This window comes from Grus americana, chromosome 3 (assembly GCF_028858705.1).
Source record: "Grus americana isolate bGruAme1 chromosome 3, bGruAme1.mat, whole genome shotgun sequence".
Lineage (NCBI taxonomy): Eukaryota > Metazoa > Chordata > Aves > Gruiformes > Gruidae > Grus > Grus americana.
In genome coordinates, this window is record NC_072854.1 from 68,857,382 (window position 1) to 68,875,851 (window position 18,470).

The window sequence follows — 18,470 nt, forward strand, 5'->3', positions numbered from 1 at the left end:
TTTTGATCTTGCTGAGAGGTACTGAATCATGCTGACTCATTTTTGCAGGTGGCTTCTTAGATCCTTACCGGAGTAAGCCTCTGAGGAGAAGGAAGTGGGCTGGACAGTCCTCAGAACAAACCCAGAGGAACAGGAACATCTGGTTTTATAAATAAAAACAAATCCTGAAAAAAAGGGGTAAGCTCTAGCCCTGGACAGTGTTTGCGGACTGTATTTGGAAGAGGCTTATATTTCCTGAGTACCTGAAGTCCTGCCAAACCAACATCACTTTGCAGACAAAATGGGGGAGCAGGGTCCGGAGCACATGGAGAGTCACAGCACCTGCCAGGCTGCACAAGTAAGGGACGTGGTTTTTCCTAACCCCCCTGTGCTCAGACCTCTGAAATAGGCATCCTCTCCTCACCTCGCAGGTCATGGGTGAAGGCAGCCAATGTTTGTGAGACTTGACAGAGAAGCCCAAGAGGAAAGTAATTGGAAAATTAAAATTGGAAATTAAAATTCCCTAGCAGGGAGGGAAGGAAGTAGGATTCGTGTTCTTACACTAAACAAAATGAATAGAAGAAAGAGAAAGTAACTGCTTATTTTATGACTGCAGCCAACTGAATGAAAAACTACCATGCATTTTAACATTGCCATAATCTATATTCACAAGAAATCCAGATGAATGTTAGAGGGGCATCCTTTATTCTGAGAGTTCCCAACTTCCAACCGAGTGACTTTGCCACTCCCAAGATGCTTTAGCAATGGTCCCATCTTATGCACACATAAGGGATGTTCCCATTTGTTACTAAATTAAAAGACAAATCATGAAGAAATGTTGCAGATGGCTCAAACTGCAAAGACAAAGCAAAAAACCCCATCCAAATAAATGCTAGTAGAAGAGGACAATTTAATGACAGCATCTCTCATTTGCTGAGAAATAACTTTGGAGAGAGAAAGGACTGGACAATGACCAGCAGTTTATTTACACAGGTCATGAGACATGTCACTTGGGTGATCTGTTTTTGTCAGGCAGTCCTTAATTAGAAAATTCCTAAAGAGAACTCCTGCTCCCACTAGGTGCTTATTAAAATCTAAAGACAAAAGGAGTTAGTAGAAAAGCTTGAGGAATGGACAGAGAACTCAGGTTACACTGGAAGGCAAGAGTCAGCTGCTGCTAGCGTAGGAAGAGGCACTCAGGATGGGATGCTGGATTTTGAATGAAAAACTCTCAGTGCTGTTATTAGTGAGTATTTTTAGCATTGAAAAAAATCTAATTGGATATATATAAATATTTTAAGCTTGTTTAAAAGACATTTTATGGTTTGCTTACAGTAATACTCCCAAGCTTAATGTAAAACTTGCTATAAAATATTCAGCAGCCTTTTTATAACTAGTCTTAAAAACAATTTAAAGTCTTACTGGTTTATTTTTAATTATTTTTAAGCCTGTGTACCTCAGATAAAGGGAACAGGGGTTTGCAATTTTAATTGAAATTATATTCTGAATTATTTTCAGAGGCTTTGGTGAATTGAGTATGGGGGGCAGAGAAAAGAATTTCCTCAGCTCCTAACCCCCTCCATTTCTGGAATTCTTTAATTTTAGCTTTTATTGCCTTTTTAGAGACCAGGCTAAGCCCTGTGTTTAAGATCAAGTTTACCATCACACAGTAAATGTCATCTATATCCTCTACTGGAGATGTGGGGATAGGACTGTAATCCTGCATTTGCTAAAAGACAGCCTCATTCCAGCAGGCATTTGTGATTTCTATCATCTGTGATCAAGAGCTGCATTGCACCCTGATTTTGAAGTATCTCTCAGATACTTTTAAACTATAACCATAACCAGTTTTATATGCATTCAAAAATACTGTAGGTGTCCCTAATCTGTAGCCTATCTGCTTTGTAGTTGGTGTGGCTGGGACTGAATTTCTATTTGTTTATTGATACCTTCCACTGGTATGAAAATGAAGAAGCTTACATTTATACAAGGATTATGCTGGGAGTAAGTACGAGTTTGATTGTTAAAGGGCTCCACAAGAAGAATGTATGCACAGTCTGATTTTATTTCCATCCTTCATAATAATATTTTTGATGCTTCAACAGTAATTGTCCCATGTAAGAGTATTATGTTATAGTATTTTCTTTCTTCCTATACCAAGCTTGTAATTTAATTTCTTTATACTGTTATATGTACAGTCAACCCTGGCTTGGGCAAGAGCTTCTGCAACGTGCCTTAATTTTAACTGCATGCTAATCCTGTTACCAGTCAGTAGAAACCTTATTTCATTCTTAAGAGGAGCAAGCATTGTAAGTACCATTTCTCAAATAGCCATATTATCCTCCCTTTTTTATTTCTGTAGTTCAGCAGTATTATCCACATCAAACATTTTCCAAGGAATTTTAATTTTTGATGGAGAAGTCTGTACACTATTGCCTAGTTATTACCATGTAAATTGTCAGTATTCATGACTGAAGAGAAACAAATGGCTTGTTTAACACAGTGCTCTAAATGCAACACTGATTTTGGCAGCCGCTGCATAGCATGGTGTCATGAAGTGAAAAGTGAGGAGCTACAAAAAAGGGACGTAATAATGCAACTTGGCCAAATGGAGAAAATACGTATCCACCATGTGTATCCTGTGTAGCGCAAGGTGAAAATTGGAGAGAGATCTATCTACAGATAGATACAAGTGTCATAAGGATAATAAGGAACATGTTTAAACCCTTCTGTCTGAGTGGCCACAATTCAGGTCTTCCTTTCTTGTAAACGTGTTTTTGTAATGGAGTGGTCTTCTGCTCAGATTTACATTAACCTCGGCATCATGCATAGGAAGTTCTTAAGGCTTTAGCTTTTCTAGCTATAATTTCAGCTTGCAGTGAATTATCATAGTCAGAGCAGTTCCAATTCCACATGTTTGGGTAAAAAATCACTGATCACTTCATGACTCCAAGAACAACAGGAATTTAGAAATCGTAACATTAACTTATTTTATTGTAAGCTGGTTCTTACTTCAGTTCTGCCTTTTTTTTCTTCAGAGTTACATTTCAAGCAGACTTTAGGCTGGGAATCAACACTTTTATAATTGTTTGAGTCCTGGAGCTGAGCATTTAAGAAAAAAAAAGTCTTGTTGGACTTCTGAATCAGTTTGTAAATTAACATGATATATATGCGTGCCCACTTAGATGTTGAGTAAGAACCCCAAGACCTGGAACTCTTCTCACAGATAATCAATATTTTGCTCTTCTGGACAATATTCTGCTCTTGAGGACCATGGTACAGACCAACTTGAGTGACTCCAGCACGGTCAGGGCTGGATCCAGTGACTCTCTAAGGAGGTGCTGTGTCTTAGCATTGCACCCCACCGTGCTCTAGATTTTTGGAAGATTTATTAGCTGGATCTTTGGCATGGCGCTGTGCCAGGTCAAGCGAGCAATCCAGACACCCCCACCACCCTTCAGGGACTGAAGTAGGGCTGTCTAGGTTTCCAGCAGAGCGTGTTAGTTTTGGCTCACCGCAGCGCGCCCCAGCCCCAGGCTGGCTCTGCGCAGAGGCACCCAGCTGGCCACGAGCACACCACTGTGGAGCACTTCCAGTAATGGGAAAATGGCTCGGTAACAAAAGCGTGCAGCCACCTGAGGTCTAGACAGCGTCACCCTCCTGGGGTGTGCATTTCATGAAAGCAGCAAAAATGTTTTCACTGCAAGCTGGCTTTGCCAGCAGTTCAGCTGCGTTCATGCAGCTAAACCTGAGCTTGCAAAGCTGTGGTGGCCCAGCCCGGTGTCCTTATACCAGCAAATGAGTTAATCACCAGCCTAGACAAACCACTCACAAATCACAGCTAAAGGTAGCAGAGTTTTATCAAACCTGTTTTTGAGCCCCTAGAGAGGCTGAATAGGTTAAGAAATCCTGGAGTGTCACTATGCCGAAAAGAGTTACCTGAGCCGCAAAGTTAAGGCTATTCCAAAACTTCCACTGAATTCCTTCCACATTCCATTTTAAAATGTACTGAACTCCTCTCTTCTCCTCTCCAAAATGTGAGTTGTGAATAGTAATAGGAATGATACAAAACAAGTTCTGCTTTTTCACCAAGTGCTGTGGAGGAGCACTGAGGAGACAGCTTGACAAAAACATCGCGTTTCACAAGATGGTTGCCTATGGAATAGCTGTAAATGCAAGTAAGCTTTTTTTTATTATTTCTTCTTTGCCTTTGAACTGTTTTGAATTTCACAGTCATTCTGCCTAATGCTGTAATCCCCATCAGCTCTGAGATGTGCTATTTTAGTGCAGTCACTTGGTGACTGCAGCTTTAAATAGGTGTAGGAGTCCCGTCTGATTAACCATTTGTAACCATTTTTCCTTGAGAAAAAATTAACTGTTAAGTCAATAAGCTTTCAACCTGGATAGTAACTACTAGTTACCATTTAGTTAATGTGACCAACTTGTGTGCTTATAACATTTAGTGCAAATAACTTTCATTAAATCCCTGAGAATAGATGTTTGGGGAGATGACATAGCATTACAGTCTGATTCCTAAGAAAATGGTGCTTACGAGTCACGCTGCTCATTTGTCCACTGCTACATCTTATTGAATAATTTTTCAACCAGGTAATAAATTTAATATGAATTTAAGACAAGCAGCTGTCTCAAAAACACTATAATCCTAAATATTTTTTTTAAATAGGCGATGGGTACAGGGAACTAATGCCCCCCCCTTGAGGGAAAAACTTCATCTTGAGATTAAAAGTTATCCGTTCTGCCAGTCCTAGTGACTTACTGAGCTACAGGCGTTTGTTCGCCTGGCTGGGAAGAAGACATGGCACCTGCCCGTTCCCCGAGTGGTTAAAGGACCTGGAGAAGACTGAAGCTTGTCGGAATTCAGAGGACATGAGGGGAACAGGAGATAGCGTGGGGAAGAGGAATGTGCAGAAAAGGACGAACAAAAGGGAAGAGGAAGGACATAAGCACATAGGGATGGAGACGTATCTGGGGCAGACAGCTCTCTTAGAAAATGTGAAGGAGACACAGGAATTAATCAGGGTTATTTGCAAGCATAAGACATTGCAGGGTAACGGTTCTATCCCCAGGCTGTCAGGGTGGATCTGGGTCCCAGTATTTTTTTCAGTCTACGTGAGGGAGCTGCTTTTAAGTGTGTATAGGCTGTTAATGTCCCCATGCAGTGAGGCAAGAACATGAAGTCAGGATTGCCATCAGGAATCAATAGCTAAAATTTGTCCTTTGTATGTAGTGAGAGGAAGGCTGGGGGATAAGAACGTGCATCTTATAGTGTATTATGATGATTTACTTATCTGTCATGTCCATTCATTTATCAGAGTTCAGTTTCAGCATAAAGCAGATTCCTACAGAACGCAACATTGCTTCTTTAATTAACAAATCAACCCAGGAATGTAAATTAACCAACTTCTACTTGGTGTATAATTTGTCATGCTCCAAAAAGAAAGCAAAACTGCACAGTCAAACCTTTTATGTTTTTGGGTTTTACTTTCATATAAAAATGTTTGCTAGTGCATTAAGGTGGACAGTTTGAGAAGTGAAAGTCTATCAGAAAAGTGATTACTTTATGGCTTCCATAATTCCAAGGAAAAAGACACAGAAGCTGATGTGAAATGACAGAAAGCACCATTATTTAATTCCTTTGCTCTCTAGGGAGAAAATGAGGGTTTGTTGTTGGATTGTTATTTGAGTTGGGTTTCTTTCCAGAAAATAAAATGGACAAATAGTTGATGAGATATTTGAGGAAGAAAATAAAATACAGGCAAGTCTAATGAACAAAATATGACAACTTATGAACTCATGCTTCCCTAACAGACAAGTGAGAAACAACGATCATATCTGGCAAAACGCTACCACTACATTGCTGTATAGTCAGACTCGGGTGAAGAATGGCCAGAAACTCAGTTGTGGAAATTAAATTTCAAATTCATAAAAAAATACAATCTACAGCACATATTGTGACAGAAAAGCAATGTTTCAGAGTAAAGAGGTACCCACAAGTATATTGAGTCCCTTTTTATAAAATCTAACAGTGTTAAAATGATGTGTAAATAGATGCCATTTTCCTCTCAACTGACACATTATTTATCCAAGTATTACCTATATTGCCTTTTGTTACACAAAAGCATAGTCAACTCCTATTAGTCTATTGCAATTTAGTAATTCTTAGTTAAATGAATGTTCTCTCCTGTATGATCAATCGCCTAAATGTAGCAGCAAGAAATTAAACCAATTTGCAGATCAGATCAGTAAGCTTAGCCTCACAATATAAAACTGTAGACTCCTTTAATAATAAAGTAACATGTATTCATCTCAGCTTGCCAGGTGGTGTTATTCCAGCATATTTATTTAATAGCGTGCTAAAAATAGTCAGTGCAACATTAGTATTGTCTGGCTTCTAACAGGCAGCCAGCTCAGCTGAGGTGCGCACGGCCTTGGAAAAAGTACATCTGTATCTTTAATTTTTCATCAGCTCTAATACAAATTCAAGAGCAGGCTTTAATTGGTCAGGTCATAAAGGGATATAATTAGAGACTAGTGGAAGAGGGAAGTTGGAGGAAAGAGAGAGAGTAAACAATGCTATCTATAATCAAGGGCATCATTGAAAATTCAGTAAAGGGAATTCTGCTTAGTTTGGCTTCCTGCGTTCTGCATGCCTGTCTGTGATAAGAGCTGTCTGGGAGTTATTCACCCACTAATAAATCTTCCTTATAGACCCGTAACTCTGCTAGAATAAAATCATAGTTTCATGCACTCTCAGTTTGATCAGTGCAAATCATTCTATGCTTTCTAATGCAAAAGAGACTTTCCAGTGGAGAGGTGGTTGTCTGAAACCTAAAGATATCTACAAGAGATAGTAAATAACATTTTTTACAACTCCTCTCTCTTACTGTATTGTTTATACCCTCATAGGAAAGTACATTCATACATTACTGAAGTGGGGAGTGTTCGGGGGTTCTTTTTTTCCTTTTTTTTTTTCACTTTGGTATACAGTGCATATTTTGAAGAACAAACTGCTTCTTGTGTTGTTTTGATGTTTGCAGAAAGGTTATATAGATATATTGTTCCAACAGTCTTTGAATTATGATATGAATAAAGCTTAAGCAATTGAGGGAAAGTAGGGGAAGGACAGCAAGGTTCTTTGTAGTTAGGTTGTTTGAAATGGTGGTTCCTGCTCCTTAAAAATTCCAGCAGTGTAATTTTCTTTAAAAACATGCAAAATGCAGACAGAAGTATAGTGATGCCAGGTGTGTTTGGCTTCTGGCAAGCACTGAAAAATCCACAGCTAAAAATACTAGAAAAACCTTTCCATTTTCAACCACATTTTGGTAGTGTTGGCTATCTGAAGGGTAACTGAGTAACAGTTTTGTGTAAGCAAAGAGTTTTTCAGGGGATGCTTATCTTCAAAAGAGGTTTAGCTGCTATCTCAGTGCTGTACTTCCAGAAATTACAGAAAATCAAATTTCCATTGAACTGCATTTTTTTTTTCAGTCAGATTGTTTAAATCCAGACTTAGTGCAAGTACTAGGAAGGAAACTACATTAAATTAAAGATTATAAGCTTCCAGCTAGGATAAAAAATGGTCCAAGTCATGTTCTTCTTTGACGTTTATAACCATTCTAAAAAAAATAAAATCCAGTGCAAGTATGTGTGTGGTCACTATTGTTGTGATTTTTACATAACCTGCACTTTTTTAGTCCACAAAGACAGCATGAAGCTGAATTAAGGGATCTGTGTAACTAGAAACGGCACAAGGCAGTGGGTGGCAAAAGAACCCAGGCTCGGTCGGTGGCAGAATTCCCCGTGCCTGGGTTAGCTGTCTGCAAAGCCGTTTTCTTCACTGCGGGCAGAAAGGCCAGGATTTGACCCTTTGATTTCATCGTGATGGGTTGGTTAACCAAAGCATTTAACTGCTAGCAGGAAACTCCAATTTGATTATTATCCTGTACAGGCATGCAGAAAAAGAGAGTGAAATCTTGTCCTCAGATAAACACATGCAATTTCTGTTTAGTTCAATGAGAGTCGTGCATGCTTCACTGAAGGCACAATTGGCTGAGTAAGACTAGCTAAATTGACCAGACTTTCAAGATAATTTAATTACATCTCTTTGTATTTAAGAATATGTACAGTAAACACCATGCTCTAATAGCAACCCTTTTCCCATCTCCCTCCTTCCAATAAAACCTTTTATTTGATCTCAGAGGTGGACTAGATAGAACATCTCGGGGTCAAATACAAATTAATGTATGTTAAGTGCTTCAGAGGTTCCAGATGTTGTTAAAAACAACAGTCAAAATCCTTCAGTCTTCATGCACAGTTATAAAAAAGAACTTTGTTTAAAATATTGCATGATTTATTCCATACTTTATACTTCGTCATGCAGAATGAAGAAAAAATTGAACTGAAAATCCTGACATGTAGGTACCTTAAACTTTGCCCTTGTGGTTAACTTAGATAAGTGGTGCAAGGAAAAAACAAACAAACAAACAACAACTCTTGTAAGTTCAGATTTCACAAATCTGCATATTAATTTTGAAATTGTTTAGTAAATTCTATACACTGCAGATGCAAAGACCTTCAGAAAATGCACTTTAGTAGGGATGTAAAATATTTTAGCTAATGGCAATGTATCCAGTGCCAGACATTTTAGTCTGCTACAACTATTGTACATTAAATGAACCACACTGAAAATGGAATTAGTTCTTTGCATTACTCTTACCATCGAGCTATAATTCATTTTTTAGATTGCATCATTTTTTCCTAGCAGCACACAAAAAACCATCAGAAGTATTAATCTAATAATACTCTAGGCAATATTTAAGATCATGGAAGACTCAGGTAAACCAACATCTTCAGTGCATCATTAGTTTGAATGTTAATATTTTTCAGTGTATCATTATACTCTGTACATTAACAGCTACTATAGAATAGCTTGCAGAAAAAAACCCTCTCCTGTTCATTCTGGAAGTCTTCTACACTTGTGATATCCTCTACCTGTTAGATGAAAGCTGGAGGGAATGTCACCCAGAAGGGAAGATGTAGTAAATCCCAAAGAAGAAGGTATGGTGATGTTTCCATTGACAGTAACACTTACAGTAAAGCAGAACAATATGTAGATGGACAAAAGGGTGTCCTTTAATAGCCTGCAGAAATATCTTACTACGTTAATTTGCAGAAAGTGGATCTCTTCTTACAGGGAAAAGTTGCCTCTTCATTAAACCATAGGCTCAAGACCTTCTTGGGAAGCTCTATCTATTCAATCAATTTTTTTTCTCTTCAAGACTAGAAATACTCTGTTAGGAACCATGGACCTCTGTCTGTCTGGAAGAAACTACTGCCTCATTTCACTCTCAACACTTGGCATATACCAGATAGCACTACGTTTCCTGTCACTGCTGACATGACTAGAATTTGTACAAATCATGTACAATCCTGCACTTTGAGGAAAGTGCAAGATTTCTTAGCCTTCTAAACAACAGAAATGTCATCATTTCACATGAAGACTTCACAATCTGCCGTATCACTTTTTAAAAAATCTATGTTTTGAAGGTGAAGGAAAGAAAGTGTATTATGTTATGATCACAGATTCAAACCTCCACCTCTAGTCAATGTTGCTATTTTAAGTGAGCAAGGATAATCCAAAACCTGCAGTTAATATGCTGCAGGGAACCCTTGGTAAAACTGTGTGTACTTCACATGGTTCCAAGGCTATGGTGACTATTACATCATATCAGAGTTATAAAGAGCATCCTGCAGGTATAGAGGACAAGAGGCCCAAGTACCATTGCTGGTTGCACCAGTAATCACTAGCAGATGACAAGATATAACCGCTCAGTAGAAGTCCATTCAGAGATTCATTGTCAGGGCTTTCCATCCTTTGAAAGTTTTCTGTCCTCTTTCCTTGTGTCTGGTACTGGTCTACATGCAGCATGTGACCCCACAACCTACCGCAGACAGCAGTCTGTTACCCTGCGCTCCCGTCCTCCGAGTGAGCTCTTTCAGATGTCTGAGAAATCAGGTTCTCATCAAGCAATGACTTGGTTCCCTTCCAGCTGGATCTGATAACATCCTTACCAGGCCAAAACATCTGTTCTGAAAGGAGCTCCTTGTAGGAACAGTTCCCCCCCTTCCCACTCAGCACTTAAAAGTGCTGTTACACTTAAATACATAAGCAGTGTTTATATACTGCTTATACATCAGTTGTACGCTGGGGAACAGATTGCCACAGCCCCCACACAGCTGCCACCTAAACCCTGCAGCTCAGAGCCTCTCGGGCTTTTGGGTTTTGACAGTCTGATTCCACAAATCTCACTCGCTGCTTGTGGGCTTGTGCAACCTTCCTTCCAGCGTCCCGGTGCTGCCGAGGTGCTGGGAGCACCCTCTCACGTGCAAGATCCAGGGAGCGTCTCCCGTCTGATGCTGGCCAGGTTGTTTCACATGCAGCACCTAATCCATAATGACGTATGCAGGACATGCCGGGTCACTGGGTCCAATACCTTCTAATACTCACAGTCACGTCATACATGCTATTTCATAAAATGACCAACCTTCAGCCGAAAGCTGCTTAGATTGCTTGATCCCATTATCCCGTTTATTGAAAGGTTATTTTAGAGTCTCATTCCTTTGATGGCTTGAATCTGTCTTCTAATTTCCTGGCTCATTTTATCTCTGTGCAGTTCATACCCATTTGGATTCAGTCTCCATTCTGCTGAAGCTATTCCAGCTTGTATAAATAATTTATTATTCATTGGGCCAAAGATTCAGAAAAAATGGGAGCTTGATTTTGCAGTTTGGGTGCTGAGGATATTCACTTGGGATGCCTGTATCAATAAATATTTGATTATTTTTATTAAGGGTTTCATCAGGAGAAATGAGAATAACCAGTCAGCCCAGTGACTAGGACATGTGATTTGGTTTAAAGTCCTACTTTAAATTTAATGTAACAAGGATTTTAAAATAGGTCTTTTATCTCCCAGTGAGAATCTAAGCATGGGGCAATGAGGTGAAGCAGGTGTTAGGGAGTCGTGGGGGGGGGAGTCCCTAAACTAACATTGTGTTTTGAATGAAGTGCAACCTGCCAGTCAACCAACCACAGCACTTCCACTGCTCTAGAAGGATCACCTCTGAGGAACAGAGTGAAAATAACATCTCTCCAGCCTGGACACATGGGCTAACCTACTGCTGGGGGGAAGAGTGCAATCTTCTACCTTTTTGCACTGGCTGCTTTAAGCACTTCCATGGCCAGCATCCTACCTTAACTCATATTCCCATGCTCACAGCTCTCCCCTGGCACTGCAGAGGAGCTGGACTCTGGCAAGCGGAGTGAGGGAGCTCGCTAAGTGGTTGGCACCTAAAAGACTTAGCATTACCAAAGTCTTTATGCATTTAATTCTGTTTTCATCTATGATTACACAGTAACTAGCACAGTGCCAATAGTTATAATTAAAAAAAAGGAGAAAAAAAAAAAAGAAAGAAGAAGAAGAAGAAAGAGGAAAGAAGAAAGAAAGAAGAAAGGAGAGAAGGAAGAAGAAAGAAGAGAGAAGAGAGGAGAAAAAAGAAAAACTAAAAGAGAAAAAAGGAAAAAAGAAAAAAGAAAAAGGAAAAAATCTTCTTTTGAGAGAATATTGTTCAGGGAAGCAGTTCATATTTGGTTTACTACAAATGCTGCCTTTTAGAAAGGTTTTTAAAATGGTCAGGGACAGGAACAGATACACGCTGAAGGACAGATGATAACGGGAAGCTAATTATAAAAACTACAAATAGCATATCCTAATAGCTCTACTGTAAACATATAATTGTTTTTCATTGTCATTTTTTCATCCTTTGCCATTTAATATTTTGCATTAATTACAACTTTCCTGTAATGGATTTGAGAATCTTTCATATTGAAAACTGAAACTCTGCACCTAGCATGATTATGACTTTATCTATGTTAACCAATAACAAAACAAAGCCCTTCCTTTTTGCCTCTTTTAAAATTATCACCTTTCCACTTAGGAAAAGAGTTACAGGGGACTTCTTAATACACTCTAAGATGTTTTTCTAAACTAACCATTTCATATACCTTCTGAGAGCAGACCAGAAGTAGAGGTGATATATGATGCTCAGGGCAAATCAGATCTAACACTGTGATTCAGACTTCTCCCTTAAAATCATAGTTCCTGTGGCTTCCTGTGCTGGTTTTGGCTGAGATAAAGTTAATTTTCTTCACAGTAGCCAGTATGAGGCTATGTTTTGGATTTGCGCTGCAAATAGTGTTAACACAGAGATGTTTTCGTTACTGCTGAGCAGTGCTCACACAGAGCCAAGGCCTTTTCAGCTTCCCCCACCGCCCCACCAGCGAGGAGGCTGGGGGTGCACAAGGTGTTGGGAGGGGACACAGCCAGGACAGCTGACCCCAACTGACCAAAGGGATATTCCATACCATATGACATCATGCTCAGCATATAAAGCTGGGGAAAAAAGAAGGGGCAGGGAGGACAGAACAGACATTTGGAGTGATGGCGTTTGTCTTCCCAAGTCACCGTTACGCGTGATGGAGCCCTGCTTTCCTGGAGATGGCTGAACACCTGCCTGCCCATGGGCAGTGGGGAATGAATTCCTTGTTTTGCTTTGCTTGTGTGCTCGGCCTTTGCTTTACCTGTTAAACTGTATCTCAACCCACGAGTTTTCTCACTTTTACCCTTCCGATTCTCTCCCCCATCCCACCAGTGGCAGTGAGCGAGCGGCTGTGTGGGGCTCAGTCGCCGGCTGGGGTTAGACAATGACACTTCCCCAGGCTCCACCTGCATAAAGTAATGTTATAGCTACTTGTTAATAGGGGACAGATTTTGGATGCATCTGTTAAATATCCCTGGTGCAAGTTGCAAACTGGCCTATGCTTAAAACAGACAAGTTAGTGTCTTGTGTAACAATATTAGACCACGGCACATCCTAGTATATTAATAAAAAAATAGGGATTTTAATCAGTTTACCTCATTTTCAATAATTTAAAATCAAACACCTTTATATCATATCTGCAGAGGTCCTCCTTTGATGACACTGAAAACTGCAGGGCACTTGACTGTGAACGTGGGAGGTGACCCTGGAGCTGTTCCTCTTCTCCCCAACATGAAGCAGTTGCTTCATAATAGACATGCATTTGATAAAATTTTCCTTTTATTGTCAGCTTAACAGATGCAAAGGTCTCAATTTACACCCAAGCTTTTCAAATACATATATGAGTGTGTCTGTAATTTTGCACCACTCTTTCTGTCATGCAGCCATCCATATTGCTGCCCACTTGATCAACATCGAGCGATACCATACCAGCCAGTCAAAGGAAGCCGGGGAGTTACGGAATAAGCTTTCTGGCCTTGGCAAGAGCCCAAATGAAAGCTACCTGAACCCAATCCGGACCTATGAAACAGTAAGTTGTCACTTTTTGGTTTTCCTCATCTAAAAAATTTTCCTCTGTGGATTCTATTGTCGGGAAAACTGTATTTCAAAGCCTTTTAACCAGAGCGAGAAGGTGCTGCCAAAGGTTAACCTCAATTTCAGCTGAAAACCCTTACTCAGAGCTGCAATTTTCGGGTTACTAAGCTCAAAGAAATGTCTGCAGTATTTTAATTAGTTTCTTAGGAGACAGTTGGGGGGTGTGTATGTGTGTGATCAGGAATATTGTGAATAGTAGACAGTGAAATGAACCTGCAGAGAATTTTAAAAAACTAAACTAAATTGTTAATGTACGGAACAAACACAACTTCTTTCCAGAAAGGAAAAAACAAACCAAAACAAAACCCAAAACACAACAATATCACACAACAACATTTACTTCACAGTTGCTATTTGTCTCTCCCCATGGTTGTGCAGTATCTTCCCAATCTGGGGGTTGGTTCTGCCCTCTTAGCTGTCGAGTGTGGCTTCCCAGGGCAGAGCACGTGCAGAACCACCCGGAGGATTGCTGCTTATAGGAGCCAGTGCACTGGGGCCGGTGCGTGCTCTTCAGACACGAGCAGGACTATGAGCACCTTAGCCCTGCAAATAGATGGTTCTGCTTGCTTTGGGAAAGAAAAGTGACTGCGTCTCCTGTCCTCTTCCTTGGCTATCTCAAAAGAGCATGGGTGGAGAAGCTATTCTTTATAATACTCATAAAGAAAAACAGATCCTTTCTGCAATGCATGCAGATAAAACATGCAAAAAATTAATCAGCTTTTTTCTTTATTCCATCATACTATACATCACATAGATGTTATTTGCTTGCTTATGTATACTGTTGTATACTCCTGTATACTCCAGGGTTGAAATGACCCTGGTGAGACTCTCACACATATTGTTTCTGCTCTTTAGAAATTTCCCACATAGCCAGCATGCAATAAAGGCTGCATGAACACGGTGCGGGGCTCTTTCGGTCAGTGGTGTGCTCCACTGAAACAAGAAACAAAGTGAGATGATGGCCGGACAACCATCAGTAGGCTTCAATAGTACTTTTCAGTTACAAGGCATTTTGCCCTATTTTTTCACAGTTCTTTTCCAGTTTAGATAATGTGATTTTTGCATCTTTCAAAACAAACAAACAAACAATTGTCAAGTTTGAAGAAAGCCAAGCAAATGAATGGTCTCAATGGTGTGAAAACAAAAGTCTTGATGTTAGTGCTGACAAAGTAGTTAGGTTTATCAGAACACGACAGCAAGCACGGACTAAGCTGCCCAGTCTTTCTGCACACCTGGTGCCCACTCTCACCACACGCACGTGAGATGTTCCCCAAGAACAGAACAGCGCTCACAGCTCTGAACAGGAACCTACCATCTTTCAGCATGCACTTTTTTCTCCACTAAGTCTTCTCATGGTGATATAATTGTGAGGTAGGCCTCTAATTAACATTAAGATCCTAAATACCCTTGAGGAAGAAGGCTAGCATTTTCCGAGATCCTTTCCCAGATTTCTCACAGTAATATGCCCCACAATTACCAGCCTGGATTTTACACTAACCTCTAATATTTATATTTCTTTTATCGCTCACTTGTGTCTCAGTAGCTACACTCAGAATTAATAAATTATGAAGGAAAGCAAATAGAAGATTGCTTCTAACTTCAGAGAAGACAGTTCTGAGAGCACCAATTCAGGCATCCTTTTCAGTTTCATCCTACCCCTGTAGTAGCAATGCACTAAGTGTCTTTGACATTTTTCATTGTTTCATCTCAACATTCAAACTAGCCACTGTAATGGAAATGTTCAAAATATCACCTAGATCAATCCTGTTAATATGTAATAGGATCTGAACACAGCCTTCACAGGCACCAATTTGAAAATGTACTGTGTGCTGTCAAGTGTGAACATTTGAAAGAATGATTTTACTGTAAAAAGTGACTGTAAAAATGGCATTGTGGAATTTTATCGCCTCTAGGATTTCCATATCAAATGAGTGCACTTTACAAGTACAATATAGGGGTTTTTTTTCTCCTAGTGTATTAAGCTGTAGAACCAACTCAGGATCCAGAAGGCATGCTGAGCACCTTCATTCCTGCACATCAGCACCGGGAAAACAGATATATATGCTTTGCAGGCCAAATAGGGACTTCATTTACACTCTGCTGGCATATTTAGCTTGAGTCTCATCTTGCATGTGAGATTTTTACTGCTGTTCTTCACGATTTGCACTTTATAACTGAGATCAGCATCTGACTGCTGTGTTCAAAATACATCTTTGTTCTCACTTCAGTTTATTTTGGTGAGTTTAGACAGATGTAACAGACCTGTGCTGATGTCTGTGAGTCATGAGCAAGAAGGAACATGTTCAAGTCCAGCATATTAATGCTTCATCACTGACAAGCATAAAAATGTAAATATAAACTTACCTTTCAAAAAATAAACCCAAGTATTACCCAATGTATCTCCAGGTAAATGTAAGGAACAGGTAAATGAGATATGCTGTTTAGGTAAATGAGAGCATGTCATTTTTTTACACCATTTCAGCACTGCTGAAAATCCACAAACTTTGAAGTAAAATAAGCACAAAAGAGCCACACCCCTTTATGGTTGCAGGTGTCTTAGCACCTCACTTTATCACCCCCATATGAATAAGCTGTTTTCTAGTGCTGTTTTGCTTATTACATCTCTAGGTTTAATCTTCTCATTTCTCTAATAATTTTCCTTTTTTTCTGAGACACTTTTTCATAAGCAAAATAGATAAAAGTACTAATGAGACTGTCTAATTTCCTGCTTTCAATTTCTGAAACAAATAAGTGGCAGCAAACATGTACACATCTGTCTGGGATAAGCCTGAGTGGAAATAGAACAGAGGCATGTTTTTCCATGCTCTTCTGTGATAAAATGGAGGTTTGTCTCACCTTCATGTCTTGTTCTGGTTTTGTTCCTATGCTGAAAATATGTCTTAGATTTTGGCTCCACATGTAACAGCAGCAACAGTAACAATAGTAACAGTAACAGAAGTAATAATAAAAATAACAATTATAACAGCAACAACAACTAATACTAATGCAAGTATTAATACTAATAATGTATTCTTATTCTAGAACACAACAGGGGAGGTACTAAACACCATAGCTGGAGTAACTGGAGTTGTGATAACCGTGGCTTTAGTTCTGATCATTACTTCATCCACTGAGCTCATCAGAAGGTCATGCTATGAGGTGTTCTGGTACTCCCACCACCTCTTTGTGGTTTTCTTTATTGGTTTAATAATCCATGGTATGGGGTAAGTGTCTGCATAAACTACATGGGGTATATGTACACAGTTTGAGATGAAACACGATTCAAATCTATAATCCTGTGCTTTTCTATTAACAAACTGCTGGGATCTTTGCTTGGAGACTGATTGCAAAATGAAAGCATTTTGAAATTAAACCACACAACTTTTCAGAGGACTAAAAGTGTGATTTAGTTTTTTCAGACACTCTTATACCATCTCACAACCTGCACCTTACAATGCATCAATCCAAATGAACCGTCATCCCTGAAAAATGGGGACATTGCAGTTTAGGAATCAGACCTTTGTGGATTCAAATTATTAAGGGATAGACCTTATGCTCATAGCTCTTGTAAGGCATTTTGTGAGAGAGCTTGTAAAAGCTTGACAAGCTTTCAGCATGTCAGCTACCCGGTGGTGAACATCCCTGTGCCCATTCTACTCTACATCCATAAATGTAAAGTGATTTTGCCCTTCTTTCTCTGTGGGAAAAGAACCCCAAATTTCCTCACCATAGAGAAATAGGCACTATACTGTGAACCAGGTTTAAATGACTGCAGTAACAAACAGCTCAAGTTTATGACTAGCCCCGTCAGGTGGTGTTTATGGAGAGGGATAACTGCCAGGATTGTCTCCCTGTTCCTCAGTACAAGAGGAAGATCCACCCTGTTGTAAGGGCTCCGCTTCTCACACTGGGGGACAGCAGGGTTGGGGAAGCCTCCCTGGGAAGCTCAGGGGCTGATAAATCCCCTGGTGATGCAGAGTGAGAGCAAAAAGGCACCTACTTCTGAAAACATTTCCATCTTCTGTTTCCAGCTCTACTGACATCGTCTGCTTCTTCTCCCTTGTGTTCTTCCCCCCATTCCCTTTTCTCATTTCTTTACAATAGCGTTAATGTGAATCTGCAGCAGTGCCTCTACATTCACATTTTAATTCAGACGGGGAGTGCAGTTTTGATGCAAATCTTGTTGTCCTCCTCACTTCCTACGTTTTGGTTCACACCATGGCGCAACCATGGGCTGCATAACACAGTGTTTTGAGATGAAACTACCCTGAGAGGAACACAGCTCTGTGTGCTGAGCACTAACAAGTGATCCGTTCACAGGATCAAACCAGACCTAGTCCTAAGCCCTAGGTAATCTTCAAACGCACACAGTGCAAGGCCGTCAGCAAAGACTGCTTTGCTCCATAGGTCTTTTCCTGCTGACTGCCTAGCGTACGCATGGCCTCGAGCTGCTGTAAAGCTTTTCAGATCTAAGGACAGAGTCACTTGGTGTTTTCATAATACACTTCTTATGTCCGTTTCATAAAACATTCAGATGGTATTGCCCACCACTAAAGTACTTACAGACCACTACTCTTTGACACAGAGGAACTTCCTCGCCCGCAGCAGCATGAGGGTCTGCCTGTTCCCCGGAGTACGTGGCGTCACCACAGGGAACAGGCCGGTACAATGTTTTGTGGTGTGTTACTTTTCTCACCTCTTTCCTTGCGATTTGAGAGCTGCCACATTCAGTTTGGCTTTGAGTGTTCCTGAAATTGGCCCAATTAATTAGTCCCAAGTTTCAGAGGCACAGCTGCAAACAAATGCTGTAAACTGTATCCTGCCCTGATTAAATGGCCCCCTTCCCCTCTCTCTCTGGCAAATCTTTTAGAATCCAATTTCAAACAACTATAATGAACCCTTTAAACCTCCAGCTTTGCAAGCTCCCTCTACCTAGCCAGCGAGAGACTTCCCCGAAAAGGGGGCACTTATTTAACAGCCCTGTCGATAGCATTCAGCGAGCG

General features: G+C 40.1%; 1 protein-coding gene across 1 annotated transcript in view; it reads left to right on the forward strand.

Moving 5' to 3' along the window:
- The first annotated feature begins 1,180 nt into the window (after positions 1–1,180).
- The window catches only part of NOX3 (NADPH oxidase 3), a 40,994-nt gene continuing 23,704 nt past the window's right edge, over positions 1,181–18,470 (forward strand). Inside the window, exons 1-6 of the mRNA XM_054821406.1 lie at positions 1,181–1,225; positions 1,888–1,983; positions 2,178–2,288; positions 4,073–4,157; positions 13,257–13,402; positions 16,510–16,691. Of these exons, the coding sequence (XP_054677381.1) occupies positions 1,181–1,225; positions 1,888–1,983; positions 2,178–2,288; positions 4,073–4,157; positions 13,257–13,402; positions 16,510–16,691 (665 nt within the window). The remainder of the gene's footprint in view (positions 1,226–1,887; positions 1,984–2,177; positions 2,289–4,072; positions 4,158–13,256; positions 13,403–16,509; positions 16,692–18,470) is intronic.